Raw genomic sequence first — 15,123 nt, forward strand, 5'->3', positions numbered from 1 at the left:
ACTGGTTATGAATGCCTGTGCTTGTTATATCTGTGATGTTCGATTCTATGATCATATTCCACATCATATGGACAGCTATCCTGGCTGCGTGCAGACAAGTGCAGGGATTTCCACTAACGGTGTTCTGTACTGTCTTATCAATGTATACTGTCCCCCATGTCCCTACTCGAACTTAATGCTCTTGCCTTAACAACATGGCAGAAACACGCATTACCATTGAAGCAAAATCCTTTCTGTCCCATTGCATCATTCAGCCACTTTCTCGACGTCTTTCCAGTAGCCGAAACATGACTCTGGAATAACCTCCCACAGTACATTAGACAAATGAATAACATCTCCAGCTTGTGAAGACGGTTACTGACATATCTGCTAAAGCAACAATAATGATTACCATTGTCCCTGTATGCACTTGTTACCCTTGTACATCCTTCTTTCCAATGAGATCTTCCTCATTTCCCAGTATTCTTAGCTGGTGCAGTCTCCTTAAATATTCTTTCCCCAGAAACTATTATAGAAGAAAACATGTACCTTGTACACCTACAAATTCCTTCTATATCTGCCACTATCATCACTGTCATTATTATTATTTCTACTTCTACTACTACTACTACCACTGATACTCCTATTAGTAGTAGTACTGTCAGTATTAACTTCATTAGTTAATAGTCAGTAGTACTGCCTCAAATTGTCACTATATACACTCAAATCATTTTAATATTATTTCTTACGTAACTATGAAGTAAAAAAAGGTCTTGTTGGCCCCAATCAGATCAGGTTAAATAAATACATAAATGCATCTGATTACCAGATGTGACTCGCCTTTTATCCTCACCACCATTATTTCGAAAGAAATAATTGAATTTATATGATTACAACCCCCCCCCCCCCCCCACACACACACACACTGCACCCTGTTTCTACTTCAGGCATCATCCATTCAGCCGGAATTGAATTTTCTTTGGCAATAAATACACTACAATCACAGGCCCAGATTGTCTTGTGACATGCAACCAGAAGTGAATCCTAATGAATATATTAGCCCTCCAAAAGATGATGCCCCAAGAAATAATAGAGCAAAAATAAGGAAAGTACAGTAATCACAGAGAACAATACACAAAAGCTGTAGAAGTAGAATTAGTCAGATGAGGAAAGTATGGACAGACAAAGAAAGGGGAAAAATTATAAATGGATTGGATGGTTGGAGGGGTTATAGTACGAGTTGTAAAGTCAAGTCATTGAAAGTGAAGTGATGGATGAGAAATGAATGAGAAGTAAAAGGTAAAAGCACTAGAGTTGGGTTGGGTGGTTTTGCCCCCCCCCCCCCCCCCCCAGACAAACTACACACAGAAGGGGCTCATCTGCAATGAGAGGAGACCTGACACAGAAGAATAAATAATTCCTTGTAGCTGGGTTAAGAGGTAGTCTGTAAAAGTAAAAGTGAACAGGATAAACAGTTAATGAACATTAGGAGGTCCAACTATAGCAAAATAAGGTGAGAGAAATGATGAGACTGGTATGTGGGTGGGGTGCAATTCAGAGTCATGCAGGGCTCAGCATGTGATGGAAGGCATCCCTCCCAACAGCCCCAGATCTGTTACAGTTAAAGTGTTGAAAATAGGAACAGAACCCACTCTCTCAGTGGTAGCATGAAATCTTGTAGCAGTCCCCTCCCCCTTTCCGAAATCATCATCAGCTACTAATAAAGCTAGAGAATCTTTAATGTCTTGCCTTTTATTGGAGTGCTGTATGAAGGGGAATCCCTAAAATAATAAAATAGGGTGCAGTAGAAGAAAAGGGATAAGCACTTCTAGAAGTAATTAAAAACAGAGTAAATGAGGACTGACCAGGATGGTTGGCAGAGAAGATAGGGGTTAGGCTCTTCAGGCTCAGCAAGTGGCAGGAGACACCCCAAACTTAACCATCCTGCCCCCACTCGAAAGCAGTTTAACATTTAGATCTACGAACGAAGACCATTTTCTCAGAGGAAATGAGGAACAAGTTCAACTGTCCATATGTCGTCGACCAACATTAGAGGCAAAGAATCTGGAAGACCATGCTTGGCATGGAGAATCAGGATGTGAGCTACTGTATGTACAGCTCTGCAACCAAAATGTGAGGGTGGCCGATTACGTAAGATAAAACTATAGACCAGTCTTACAGGTGTGAAGGCAACACAGGATGTCGGAGCAGAAGAATGAGTGCCAAGCAGCTGTAAACTCAGTGATAGAACAGAGTTTATTAGAGGGCAGGGCACAGTAGTCTGTCAAATGATGTTTGATTGTTTATATGATTTTTATCTGAAAGTCTGATGGTATACTATGTCTTCACACTCAAACAGTCTACAGATGAACTTGAATAGTCATTTCGTTGCCACTTACCCCGTTGATTTAACTAATTCTGAGGGAATGATATCTGCATCTTCTGCCTTATTTGACTGCAACCTACTGCAAATGCAAAAATCATTGACATACAACGCAAGGGTAACCGCTGGTCCAGTGGTGGTCACTACCCCATTGATGGCAATAAGGCAGAGTGTAACACTCAGCACTGAGTGTTGACAGATGCCATTCTCTTATATCTGTGTGAGATGAGTGATTTACTAATTCTACTGTGAATGATTTGAGGGGTAAAAACTGAATGAATGAATAAATAAATAAATAAATAAAGTAGAGAGCCTTGAAAAGTAAAAGGTAACCTGAAGCATTTCCCAGTCTGTGAAAGGATCATTACATGATTCACAGTGGTGGAAGGCAAAGCATAGGGGGAAGTCTTCAATCTGTATTTCATGTATTCAAAAGGTAGCTGGATAAGAAGAGCATGTCGATATTTGGAAAGTGGGCACAATGTGTTCCATAAGAACTGAACAATCAGTAGAAATACCACTATGAAGGAGAAGACCTGGAACAGTTACTGATCTTTGGTAACCCAGTGGACTACAGAGATTCGCCCACACCTGAGATGAAGAGGGACATGTTCCTAAGGAAACGACACAATGCACCTAACATTCCTTCTTACTGTGTTTAATTAGATAGCAAGCCTTTGTTTGGATTCCCTTAATAGTGATGAGGGCGGTCTGTGAAGGAACCACCTGACTATGTTGCAGGCCTTCTGACAGTCCTTTGGTCTACAATGGTACTGGCCTCTTAGAAAGGGGGATAGCTGTTCCAGTGGGTCTGACAATTATGCTGAAGACATAGCTAACAACCTTGTTGATACACTCTAATGGAGAGGGGATGAAGGTGTTAGAGATACATGTTGCCATCTGGTCCTTCAGAGAGCCCACCATGGCAGGTCACAAATATTATAATATAGTGACCACTGTAGTAAAAATACAAGATTGAGGAAATAGAGTGTATAGTCGATAGCCACAAAAGGGCCATAAGTGGAGTTAAATAAGTAAGAGGTGCTATCGTTGAGAAGATACAGATCAAGGTGCGCGAGATGTTGGTCAGTCAGAAGGCCCCTGCCAAAAGACATTATACTGCTCAATTATGTAGTGTGCATTAAAAGCACCAATGGGGGAGGGGGGGAAGAATAATTGTCGGATTAAAGTGTCCAAAAGTACCACTGTCCAGTCCCCAGGTAAATCTGGCCGGTTACAAAGTAATTCACTGCAGTTCCACTGAATTATCATGTTAAGTGTGTCCTGCTTAGGTATGAAGCTCACATACCAGGATCACTGTCTGTCAGCTGTGTGGGCAGAGCATCATCTGTAGACACAGGTTTTGAGTCCAATGGCTAAGGGGACATGGTACCTCTGGAATCAATAGAGTAGCCTCTCCCAAGACTTCTTATTTTCCTCCATAACTACTTTACAGACTGAGGCTCTTGGGAGGACTTATCCGCTGCGAGGGTAGGAAATGAAAAGGAGCAGGGAGCTATTGGATCCACGTTTCATGACTCCTTCAGCCAGTTGGTATCAGGTTGCTGATATGTAAACTTGGAGGGAGAGGGTTGCCTATCATCAGTAGATGCCAATAGGCAGATGCTGCTTCTCCAGACAGTTGAGAAGATGGTATTGTACCAGCCACAACAGGGAAGGGCATATCTCCCTTATGGACTAATTTACTTGCACACCTACCAGATGTTGGCATTGAGAGAGTAAATACTCAAGTTACTAGCGATGACCTAGCCTCAATAGTGACAAAATTCAACATTAAGCTGTTGTACTTTTCCTATGCCTCAAAATATGAAAGGCGATCTTACATTCCTGGACTTGGCATTCTTTTTTTATGTTTATGAGTGCCTGGTATCAATATAGTAGTCTGGCAAACCTTAAAGTATACAACATACGATGGTGGTTTGAAAAGTTCTCAGAACGGAATAGAAAAGAAGTACTTACATCACTTTTTTTTATTTTTCAATGTAGTCTCCTTGTAGATTAATGCACTTGGTCCAACGATGTTCCAGTGCCTTGATCCCATCTCGAAAATGAGTTTCCTCCAGGCCTGCAAAATGGTTGTCAACTTCGGCTATCAATTCTTCATTTGAAGTGAATCTTTGTACACCAACAAAAATTTTCAGTTTTGGGAAGAGATGGAAGTCTGACGGAGCCATATCAGGTGAATAAGGTGAGAGTGGCAACAATTCATAACTTAGTTCGTGACATTTTGTCATGGCAATGGCACACGTGTGCGGGCATGTGTCGAGAGTCACGGCAGCCATCTTGCAGATAATTTTTTCATTCTAATTCTTCAGTTAAAATGTGATATACTCTTTCAGATGACATCTGACAAGTTTGAGCAATTTCACACACTTTCAATTGGTGATCCTCCATGACCATTTTGTGCACTTTTGCAATGATTTCTGGAGTAGTGACATATCTTGGCTGACCACTACAAGGAACATCATCTAAGGTCTCCCGGCCAAATTTAAATTTATTTGTCCACTTGGCAATAGGTGAATATGAATGAGCAGAGTCACTCAGTGTATCCTGGAAATCGACATGAATATCCTTTGCTTTCATACCTTTCTTTATGGATATTTAATCACTGCTCGAATCTCAATTTTTTCCACCTTCGCAAATCACTATGCGGGAACAACAACAGAGCCGTGTCACCACCACAGCTCTCTTCCAAGAGCACTGATGTGGCACATGTTTACAGGCAACAGTCCAGTGAATATCACATGAACAACTCGTTGCACTAGCACTGACCTCTCATGGTGATTCTGAGAACTTTTCTAACCACCCTCGTACAAAGTGGATCCCTATCTTCTCCAATTTTTTACATAATTTTTCATAGGTCTGCAGTGTTAAGTCCTGGTGAAAAATTAAACCTTGTACCTTGTTCAGGTTGTCATAACAGGCATGTCACCAAGTTTTTTGTGAGAGAGTAGCACTTGAGACTACACAGAATTTGCAGATTAGATTGACACAGACTGACCTCTTAAGTTTCTGAGAGAATAGATTTTTGATATTGCCTACAAAGAACATTGGCTTACTAGATAGAAAAAAGACTCCCCATCAGTCTGGGTGCAAACCAGGAATTTAGGAGAGAAAGATTCTTCAGTGCTGTTGATTTTACTTTTCTCTGTGGCATGGGCAAGGACTGAAAGTTCTTGAGGCTGTAATGATCCTATTGAAGCATTCAAATCTGTCTGAAGAGATTGCTGGAGCTCACGGCCACCGCTGATACCTTTTATTTAGTCACCACATGACAAATCTGCCATGACATGGTCTGTTCTGAACAAGAGCTTGAGCATGTGCATCACCCAGCCAAAGTAATGGCCACCAGGCTTGATGACTACTGCGTGGAGACCTGATGCCCCCAAACGGACAGGCACATATTCCTCCGCATGCAAAGGGACATAACAAGTTGGACAACGATAGTGCATTTCCTGCACAGTCCAGGGGATACTACTGTACAGGTACCTAAAGTGATAATCAATGTCCTTCAAACAAGCTAGTGTGCCAACAAGAAATCTGTCCTAGAGGACAAGTCTGAGAGAAGACATAGGCAGAGAGTAAAACTGCAGGACAGGATAGAAAAAAGTACTGTCTCCATTCCTTCCAGTCTAATCATTAAGTGTAGGACACATGTGGTTTAACTTCAAAGAAATAGTAACAATTGTAATTGAGGAAGATGTACCACATAAATTAATAAGAGATGGTACTGATCCCTCAAGGTACACAAAACAGGCCATAACACAAGGGAAAAAGCATGCCAAGTTTAACAGAAAGATGTACCACATAAATTAATAAGAGATGGTACTGATCCCAAAAGGTACACAAAAGAGATCAGAACACAATGGAAAAAGCATGCAAACTTTAACAGAATGCAAAATTTGCAAGATTGGCAAAGTTTTACAGAAGTGCAAAATTTAGTGCAATCTTCAGTGCTTTTAATAGTTTCCACAATGACACTGTGGTTCGAAATCTGGCAGAACACCCAAAGAGGTTCTGGCAGTATGTAAAGCACACCAGCGGCAAGATGCAAACAGTACCTTCACTACGTGATAACAATGGTAATGTTACTGATGACAGAGTCACCAAAGCAGAATAACTAAACATGGTTTTCTGAACTTCATCATAGAAGACACAGTAAATATTCCAGAATTTGTACCAAGAACAACTGCCAATACGAGTAACTTATAAGTAGATATACTTTATGTACCAAATCAGCTTAAGTCACTTAACAAAGGCAAGGCCCTCAGCTCAGATTGTATACTAGATAGGTTCCTTTCAGAATATGCTGACACAATAGCTCCACACTTTCCAATCATATACAACAACTCAATCGTCAAAGGATCCATACCTAAAGACTGGAAATTTGCACAGGCCACTCCAATACCCAAAAATGAAAATAGGAATAATTCACTGAATTACAGACCATTATCACTCATGTCAATTGCGGTAGGATTTTGGAACATATACTGTGTTCAAACATTATGAATTACCTCAAAGAAAACTATTTAATGGCAAATAGCCAACACAGATTCAGAAAATATTGTTCTTGTGAAACACAACTAATTCTTTATTCTCATGAAGTAATGAATGCTATTGACGGGGGATGTCAAACTGAGTCCATATTTTTAGATTCCCTAAAGGCTTTTGACACAGTTCTTCACAAGTGGCTTCTAATCAAATTGTGTGCCTATGGAGTATTGCCTCAGTTGTGTGACTGGGTTTGTGTTTTCCTGTCAGAAAGGTCAAAGTTTCCAGTAATTACTGGAAAGTCAGGAACATCTTCTCATGAAATTTCAATTAACCACATTCGCCGCTGAATGCAAAAATATTTTGCTTGCGCCTACCAGCTTACGAAGAAAAGATCATCATAATAAAACTAGAGAATTCAGAGCTCACAAAGAAAGGTTTACGTGTTCATTTTTTACTGTGAGCTGTTGTTTGTGAATAGAATGGTAGAGAAATAGCTTGAACACAGTTCAATTAACTCTCTGCCAGGTACCTGATTGTAGCTCATGTAATCATGTAGAAGTAGATGAATGGCTTGCGGCCTACCTTTGGTACGTACTCAAAAGAGTTGTGGGGGAGGTGAGAAGTTTTCTGGGGAAAGAAACCTGCACACAAGAAGTACAATGTTTCTGAAGGAAGATTTAAAGGGATAAGAGAAAAAATAAAGGACAAATCACAAGAAGGTGGAAATGTTATATGAGCTGCCATTATCATTTTTGATGACAACAGAATCCAACACTCACGTTGTTGTTTATGTTGTGGTGAAGCATTTCAAGTGCAGAATCCCACTTCTCATGAAGGAGATATTCACACACACTTTTCTTTAGAAAAGCATTAGCAAGGTCTAGATCCCCTGCTTTCTGTGCAATCTGGACAGCAATGCAGAGAGCCTCTGGTTCTGGTCGCTTCGCAATCACTTTAGCTGCTTCCACCATATCACCTGTCGCCAACAAGCTGCAAATATTTAATTCAGCTCATAACATACAACAAACAACTATAAGCAACACAAAAATTACTACTGCTGTTACTTCATGCAGGGGGAAAAAAACATCATACTCACCAGACAATGTGAGTATGGCTAAATTAAAAGGTATCTGAGAAATTGCATGCATAGGTAAGTCCTGGAAAATCTAAAATTGACCTTAAAATAATAACACATACAATGAATTTCTTTCATACACTACCAGAGCTTCTTTCATTACATTTTAAGTTCATCTGAACATAGACGATTCAATATGTTACTCAACCTAAGGTTTAGTTTACCAACTACCAATAACGCTTCTGTCTTCATTCTTCCAGATAATGTCAGTCTGAAGCTAAATAATGCAGTAATTCACAGTTCTGCTTTATATACCTTTTGTACTTTTTATGCCCACCAAAGGAACGGTCAACAGCAACAGTGGCAGTAAGGACTTTAAAACAAAGTGGGAATGGCCAGCCTATGCTTTGGGCCACTGCAGTTACATTCTGACACTATCAATTCAGAAAAAATTGTCATTGTTTTAATTATCTCAATCTTCTTTTTTCCACTTATGACTACTACATTACACATAATTTAAATATAAAACTGATCAGATCCTTAATTTTTAATTACATAATGCAATTAATAACCTAATCACCTAGTACACAATGTTCTGTACGAAAAAATGTCATTTCTATTTGTATTTAGAAAAGAAAATAACACTAATATCCCAATGTGCTCCCCAAATATAAAGTCAAGATTATTATAATTCCTGAACATTTCAATTATATTTTGAGGATACAAGGAGAATACCCCAAAAGATCATCTCTTAATTATCTGAATATAATTAAACTATATCTTGGGAATCCAGATTATGAAAGTATTTATTTTGGTATTGATTAGGGAGATAAATGGACTAGCAACTGTAATTGAATGGAGAAGACATTTCAAGTGGACTTTGAAACAACGAAAACAAATTAATCACCTATTAAGAGACACAGTAGTGTAATTTTGAGCTGAAAGTCTGAAATTAAGTTGGTTTTTCACATGTCAGTAAATAATTTACACATCTCCATGGTTAGACAATCATAGGCAAAAGCAAAAACAAGTAAGTGACAACCAATATCATAAGCAATGACCACTGCATAATTCAGTTCTTTTCACAACAAATGTGAGGGCAGCTAATAACTGCATCACTACATAACAACAGATATTAGGGTATCCAGTATATGAATTCAGTTTGAGAGGATTGCAGCGATTTCTTTTGCAGACAAATATTTCAATTTCTCTACATCTGGCTTTTGAGATTACAAAATGCATGCATAAATGGCACTACATCTGTAAACAGAAAATTTGTCTGTAAAAAATCAACATCAGTATGGGGTATGTTACACGCAAGGCTGCAAAAATTATATATGGATAAGTCACGAAGTGCCGAGTATCATCTTTACAGAAAGGAGGTCCAAGGTTTTAATGATGGTCAGAGCTTCTTATAGTATTGTAAACTAAACCAACCACTGTTCAATTAAGTTTCGTGTACACTCAATGGACAGTCTGGTGACTATGCTTGGGGGAAATATTTCACAGATGGCAAGTAGTTTGCGAACAATAACTGAGGAGCGTTTTCATCAAAATTGATAAATGCAAGAAAGTAAATTTTTAAGGTATGACTTTTTTTTAAAATCTTAAGAATACTAATTACATAAATGAGATAATTTAACATTTACACAGATTTTTAGGCACACTTCTGTGTTTATGAGTATAAAATTTTCAATGTTGATCTTAAGACAGAAGAAAAAAAGTCTGCAGGTTTTTTCGAAAGTCAATAAATGTAAAGATGGTAGTTAAATGTTTTGTTAACATATTCATTCAAATTTTTTCAATTTCTTTTTTATCTTTAACAATAACTCCAGAGAAAGCTACTTTACTGATCATTTTGCATAGTAATACAATTACGTACTTCAATATAACATTTTAGTATCGCACTTTTCCATAAACGTTTTATAAGCAAATGTGTAACATAGCAACAAATCAAAATACAACACAAAATACTGTCAATAACAATATTAAACTGGAAATCTTTTGATAACTTTCAAACAACGCACTTATAAAACTCTTCGGATTATTCAGGTTCATGAAAGTGCGTCATAGGTTTTAAGACATACTTTTTCTCTTTCTTGCTGCTCATTTTATTCTTTTCCAAAGTGGCTGCTTTCTTCACTTGCTGGTTGCAATTTCTGGATTTCTGTACCTCTACAGGGCTTCCATTGTAAGTGTCTAATACTAACAAAAATACCTACTTGTTAGACCTTTTATAAGACACACACACTTCTACATCTACATCCATACTCCACAAGCCACCTGACAGTGTGTGGCGGAGGGTACCTTGAGTACCTCTATCGGTTCTCCCTTCTATTCCAGTCTCGTATTGTTTGTGGAAAGAAAGATAGTCGGTATGCCTCTGTGTGGGCTCCAATCTCTCTGATTTTATCCTCATGCTCTCTTCGCGAGATACACGTAGGAGGGAGCAATATACTGCTTGACTCCTCGGTGAAGGTATGTTCTCGCAACTTCAACAAAAGCCTGTACTGAGCTATTGCGCGTCTCTCTTGCAGTCTTCCACTGAAGTTTATCTATCCTCTCCGCAACGCTTTCTTCATTGCTAAATGATCCTGTAACGAAACGCGCTGCTCTCCGTTTGATCTTCTCTCTCTCTTCTATCATCCCTACCTGGCATGGATCCCACCTGATGAGCAGTATTCGAGCAGTGGGCGAACAAGTGTACTGTAACCTACTTCCTTTGTTTTTGGACTGTGTTTCCTTAGGATTCTTCCAATGAATCTCAGTCTGGCATCTGCTTATTTGGAAAGGCGTCTTAGAGGGAAGGGCTTAAGATCCATTGCTTCTTAACCTTTATTAAGTATTTTGACAATACCATGTTGTTCCAGCAGTTTATAGTACTGAGAATATCCTCCTTGTTCTGGTAGTCTTTATCCACTCTAGCAAACAGTCTGTCGGGATTACAGACATGGCCACAATAAGGCAAATAATGTACCAGCTTATTAAATTTTCTGATTTATTCCATGATCACTGTATTTTTATTTTGACTGGTACAGGGGTAATAAAATAAATTAATTTTATTTGAACCATTTTCTGGCTGAGTCGCCTCAACGTTTTTGAGAAAATCCAACAGAGCATAGGCTACTTGACTGCTTTTGTTTCAAGTTAAATAAGAAAAGTAATACTTTCCTGTGCCTGTGTTTGGGAATAAATTGTAAAGTACAAATTGTATAGCCAACCCCAAAGATAATACTTCACTTATGGAGAGCTTCGGTATTGGCTGATTCTGTTGTATATCAAAACATACTTTAAACAATGGAAAATCTAGGATGGAATGAAGCAGTATTACGAAAAGGATAGTTGCTATTCACCACATACTGGAGATGCGGAGTTGCAGACAGGCACAACAAAAGGACTGTCAGAAAGTGAGCTTCTGGCCAACAAGAAAACAAACACCACACACACACACACACACACACACACAAACACACACGAGCATGGTAGTTGCATTTGCCTGCACTCAGGCAAGTGCAACTACCATGCTCGTGTGTGTGTGTGTGTGTGTGTGTGTGTGTGTGGTCTATTTTCAATGAATGTCTTGTTGGCAAAAAACTCAGTTTCTGACAGTCCTTTTGTTGTGCCTATTAGCAACTCAGCATCTCCATTATAGGATGAGTAGCAACTGTCCTTTTCAAAACATACTTTATCCACATTTGAATTTTTGTCCTCCATTACAGCAGCGTGGAACTTTTTTGCACAAATGTGGTATGACTGGTAGTTGGTTATTAATTGATTTCCTTTTGAGAGTCTGTCTTTGGACATCCCTGATGTTGCGGCACATACAGGTACTGCCTGGCGAGCCTTTTCCCTTATGCTGAAATTTACTGAAACAGTATTCATCCTTTCTGCTTCTTTCTTGATGTTCCTTCTCCATGAGAAAGCTGATTTCAACTGAGCAATTATGAGGAGTTAATGTTGTTAATGTAAACCACTAATTTACTTCTATTGCTGGCTCTGGCAACAAGTGCTTGCATACAGTTTATGTTCCTTTTAGGGTTCCATTCTTTAACTGAGAAAAACGAACCTGATCACTTTGTTGTCCATTTGTCTGTCAGCCTGTCAGTAAATAAACTTTTTTCACAGGAGTGGGTAGACATACCAAGTTCAAATATGTCACATACTAAGGTCTAAGGTGTAGAAAATGTAAGCGTACAAATCAATGCAGTTAAAAGATATAGCCTTTTATGTCAAATATTTTGATACTTGCAAACTCATTCATCAAAACCTATAGGGTACTTCCCATTGACCTCAACCCATGAAACTTGGCAATGGCAAGCAGCAAGATTTGACAGTACAAGTAAATGTAAAAATCCAAAAATTGTTAATGTGTAATTAAATCCTAGGAAGTGTGTGTGTGTGTGTGTGTGTGTGTGTGTGTGTGTGTGTGCGCGCGCGTCTGTGTGTGTGTGTGTGTGTGTGTTGTGATCCATCTGTAAGGACCCATTTTCTCAAGAAAGGGAAGATGTATGAAGTTCACATTTATGTGACATAACAAGGTGTATATTTCTCTGGTGGTGTCAAAGATTTATGATTCTAAGTAAGTGGAATCAAAAGATACGGCCATTACGTCACATTCTCACTCATCGAAAACTGTATGGTTCTTCCCATTGACCCAGAATCATGAATTTGGCAAGACGTATGGTTTTACAGCAAAACAAAAAAAAAATCTGGAAACTGTTAATTTGTAATTATACCACATGATTTCCCCCCACCGCCCCACAAAAAAAAAAAAAACTGTCTCTCTAACAAAACTCCTTTTTGTCATGAATTGCAATAGCAAATGTGAAATTACACAAAGAACTTAAACTTAAAATTAAACTATTCTCGAAAGTCTTGGAGGTCCTGGGACTGCTGAAATTCTCAAAACCTCTGGGCCAAAGCCTTCCTCACACTTCACCAATTTTTTATTGTTGCAATAAACATTCTCACATTATCATCAACAATGATGTCCTACATTGTTATTCTCACTTCGGGTTTCCCAGGAGCAAAGCGCAGTTTGCTTTTATCAACTTTTGCTTTAACTGGCTGAAAGCAAATATAGAGTTATGCATAAACTAATAGTTTTCAATACCCTATAATAACACCAAATATTGTCTTCTGACAAAACTGTTTCACAGATTGTATTTGGCAACGAGTGCAATTTTAACTATAAAAATTTAAATTTTGAACAACTAAGCATTTATCGACATTTGAGGGAAAAAAAGGAGGGGGATCCTCGATTATATGGATAGAAAAGCAAATCCCATTGTTGTTGTTGTTGTCTTCAGTCCTGAGACTGGTTTGATGCAGCTCTCCATGCTACTCTATCCTCTGCAAGCTTCATCATCTCCCAGTACCTTCTGCAGCCTACATCCTTCTGAATCTGCTTAGTGTATTCATCTCTTGGTCTCCCTCTACGATTTTTACCCTCCACGCTGCCCATTACTGCAGTAGAAATAACTACAAAACAGTTTAGTAGATATCCTGAATATATGCTCTGCCAGTGAGTACATTTTGTATGAAACTTGGAGATTAGTGATCATTATAGGGGATGGTTTCCAATAGCCTGGTGCAAGAAATTGAACCTCTGTAAGACTGCCTTTCACATAAGGCCATAAGTAAGCGACCTCACAGATTTCTGTGGACAAGCTAATCTCACCAGAGAGTGAGTACTAGAACTAAGTCTTTGCAGTACACTGTTCCAAAACTTGTCTAATCTATTTATACTTCCAATTACTCACAAGTTACTATATCAAAATTATGCATTCCTATTTGGTTGAAGAAGTTCAATTTATGTCATAATTAAGATTTATTTAGCCTTGTTTGCCTGTCCTCTAAAATTTCTTACAATGGACAACACCAGTTTTGCAATTGACTGCCTCAAATGTTTACTATATGAAGATCGCACACAAACAATGGATTAGTATCACTATACTCAACTGCAATTAGCATCATCGTAGGCAAGATGGACAGAAAGCCATCATTCATGACAGTAGTACAAGTTTACATGCCTGCTAGCACCACAGATGATCAAGACACTTGAAGAATGCAGGAAAAAAATGTTCAGGTCCTTAACAGAGATAAAATCTCGTGGGGAACTAGAATTCAATCATACAAAAAGGAAAAAGTAGTGAACATGAACTGAGGTAAAGAAAAGATGAAGCAATCCGTTAGAAAATAACACACAGCATATTTGAATCATCGCCACCATTAGGTTTAAGAATCATAAAAACAGTTTTATAAATGTAACAGATCTGAAGACATCGGAATATTTCAAATGCATTATGTAATGGTATCGAAGAGTTTTTAAAACCACATGTTAAACTGCAAAACATTTCCAGTGGCAAATGTGAACTGGACATGATTTACTGCTTATGAACAGCATGTCAAAACTGATAAAGTCACATTACAAAATGAAGGAGATGGGACCTGGATACAAGACATAGACGTTGTCAAAAATCTCAAGGGTAGATTTGAGATATGAAATAATGAACACAGCAGACGATCAAATAGTAGAATTCTTGGATAACATACGAGATACACTATGTGATCAAAAGTATCCGGACACCTATCTGAAAATTACTTACAAGTTCATGGTGCCCTCCACCGGTAATGCTGGAATTCAGTACGGTACTGGCCCACCCTTAGCCTTGATGACAGCTTCCACTGTCGCAGACATATGTTCAATCAGGTGCTGGAAAGTTTCTTGGGGAATGGCAGCCCATTCTTCATAGAGTGCTGCACTGAGGGGAGGTATTGATGTCGGTCAGTGCCTCTTTGTGTGCTATCACTTGCAGAAAAACTTGTTCCAATATCCTGAACCATTTATGAAATACAGACAGTAGGATGGTTTTTGCATATATGCTGCATAAGAACCTTCTGCCATATGTACAAACTAGTATCTTGAGAATTGAGGTAGACATTTTTCTGCTCTCACCTTTAAATACAATGTTACTCCAAAAATTTTGTCAAATGGGTTACTTAATTTCAATGCTTTCACTATAATGGAAAAAAAAAAAAAAAAAGAAAAAAAAAAAAAAAAACCAGTTCCATCATCAAGCAAAGATGTGAGGCTATAAGACTTGGAAAAAAAAAAAATCTACTAGTTTTCTTAAAATGGATGAGAAATATTTCATAGTGACTGGCATGT

The 15,123-nt window shown here is 38.5% G+C and overlaps 1 protein-coding gene across 1 annotated transcript in view; it reads right to left on the reverse strand.

Moving 5' to 3' along the window:
- LOC124606551 (gem-associated protein 5) overlaps nt 1-15,123 on the reverse strand; it is a 344,051-nt gene that overhangs the window by 51,468 nt on the left and 277,460 nt on the right. The window contains exon 19 of the mRNA XM_047138535.1: nt 7,657-7,867. Within this exon, the coding sequence (XP_046994491.1) occupies nt 7,657-7,867 (211 nt within the window). The remainder of the gene's footprint in view (nt 1-7,656; nt 7,868-15,123) is intronic.

Source organism: Schistocerca americana, chromosome 3, assembly GCF_021461395.2.
Source record: "Schistocerca americana isolate TAMUIC-IGC-003095 chromosome 3, iqSchAmer2.1, whole genome shotgun sequence".
Classification (NCBI taxonomy): Eukaryota; Metazoa; Arthropoda; class Insecta; order Orthoptera; family Acrididae; genus Schistocerca; species Schistocerca americana.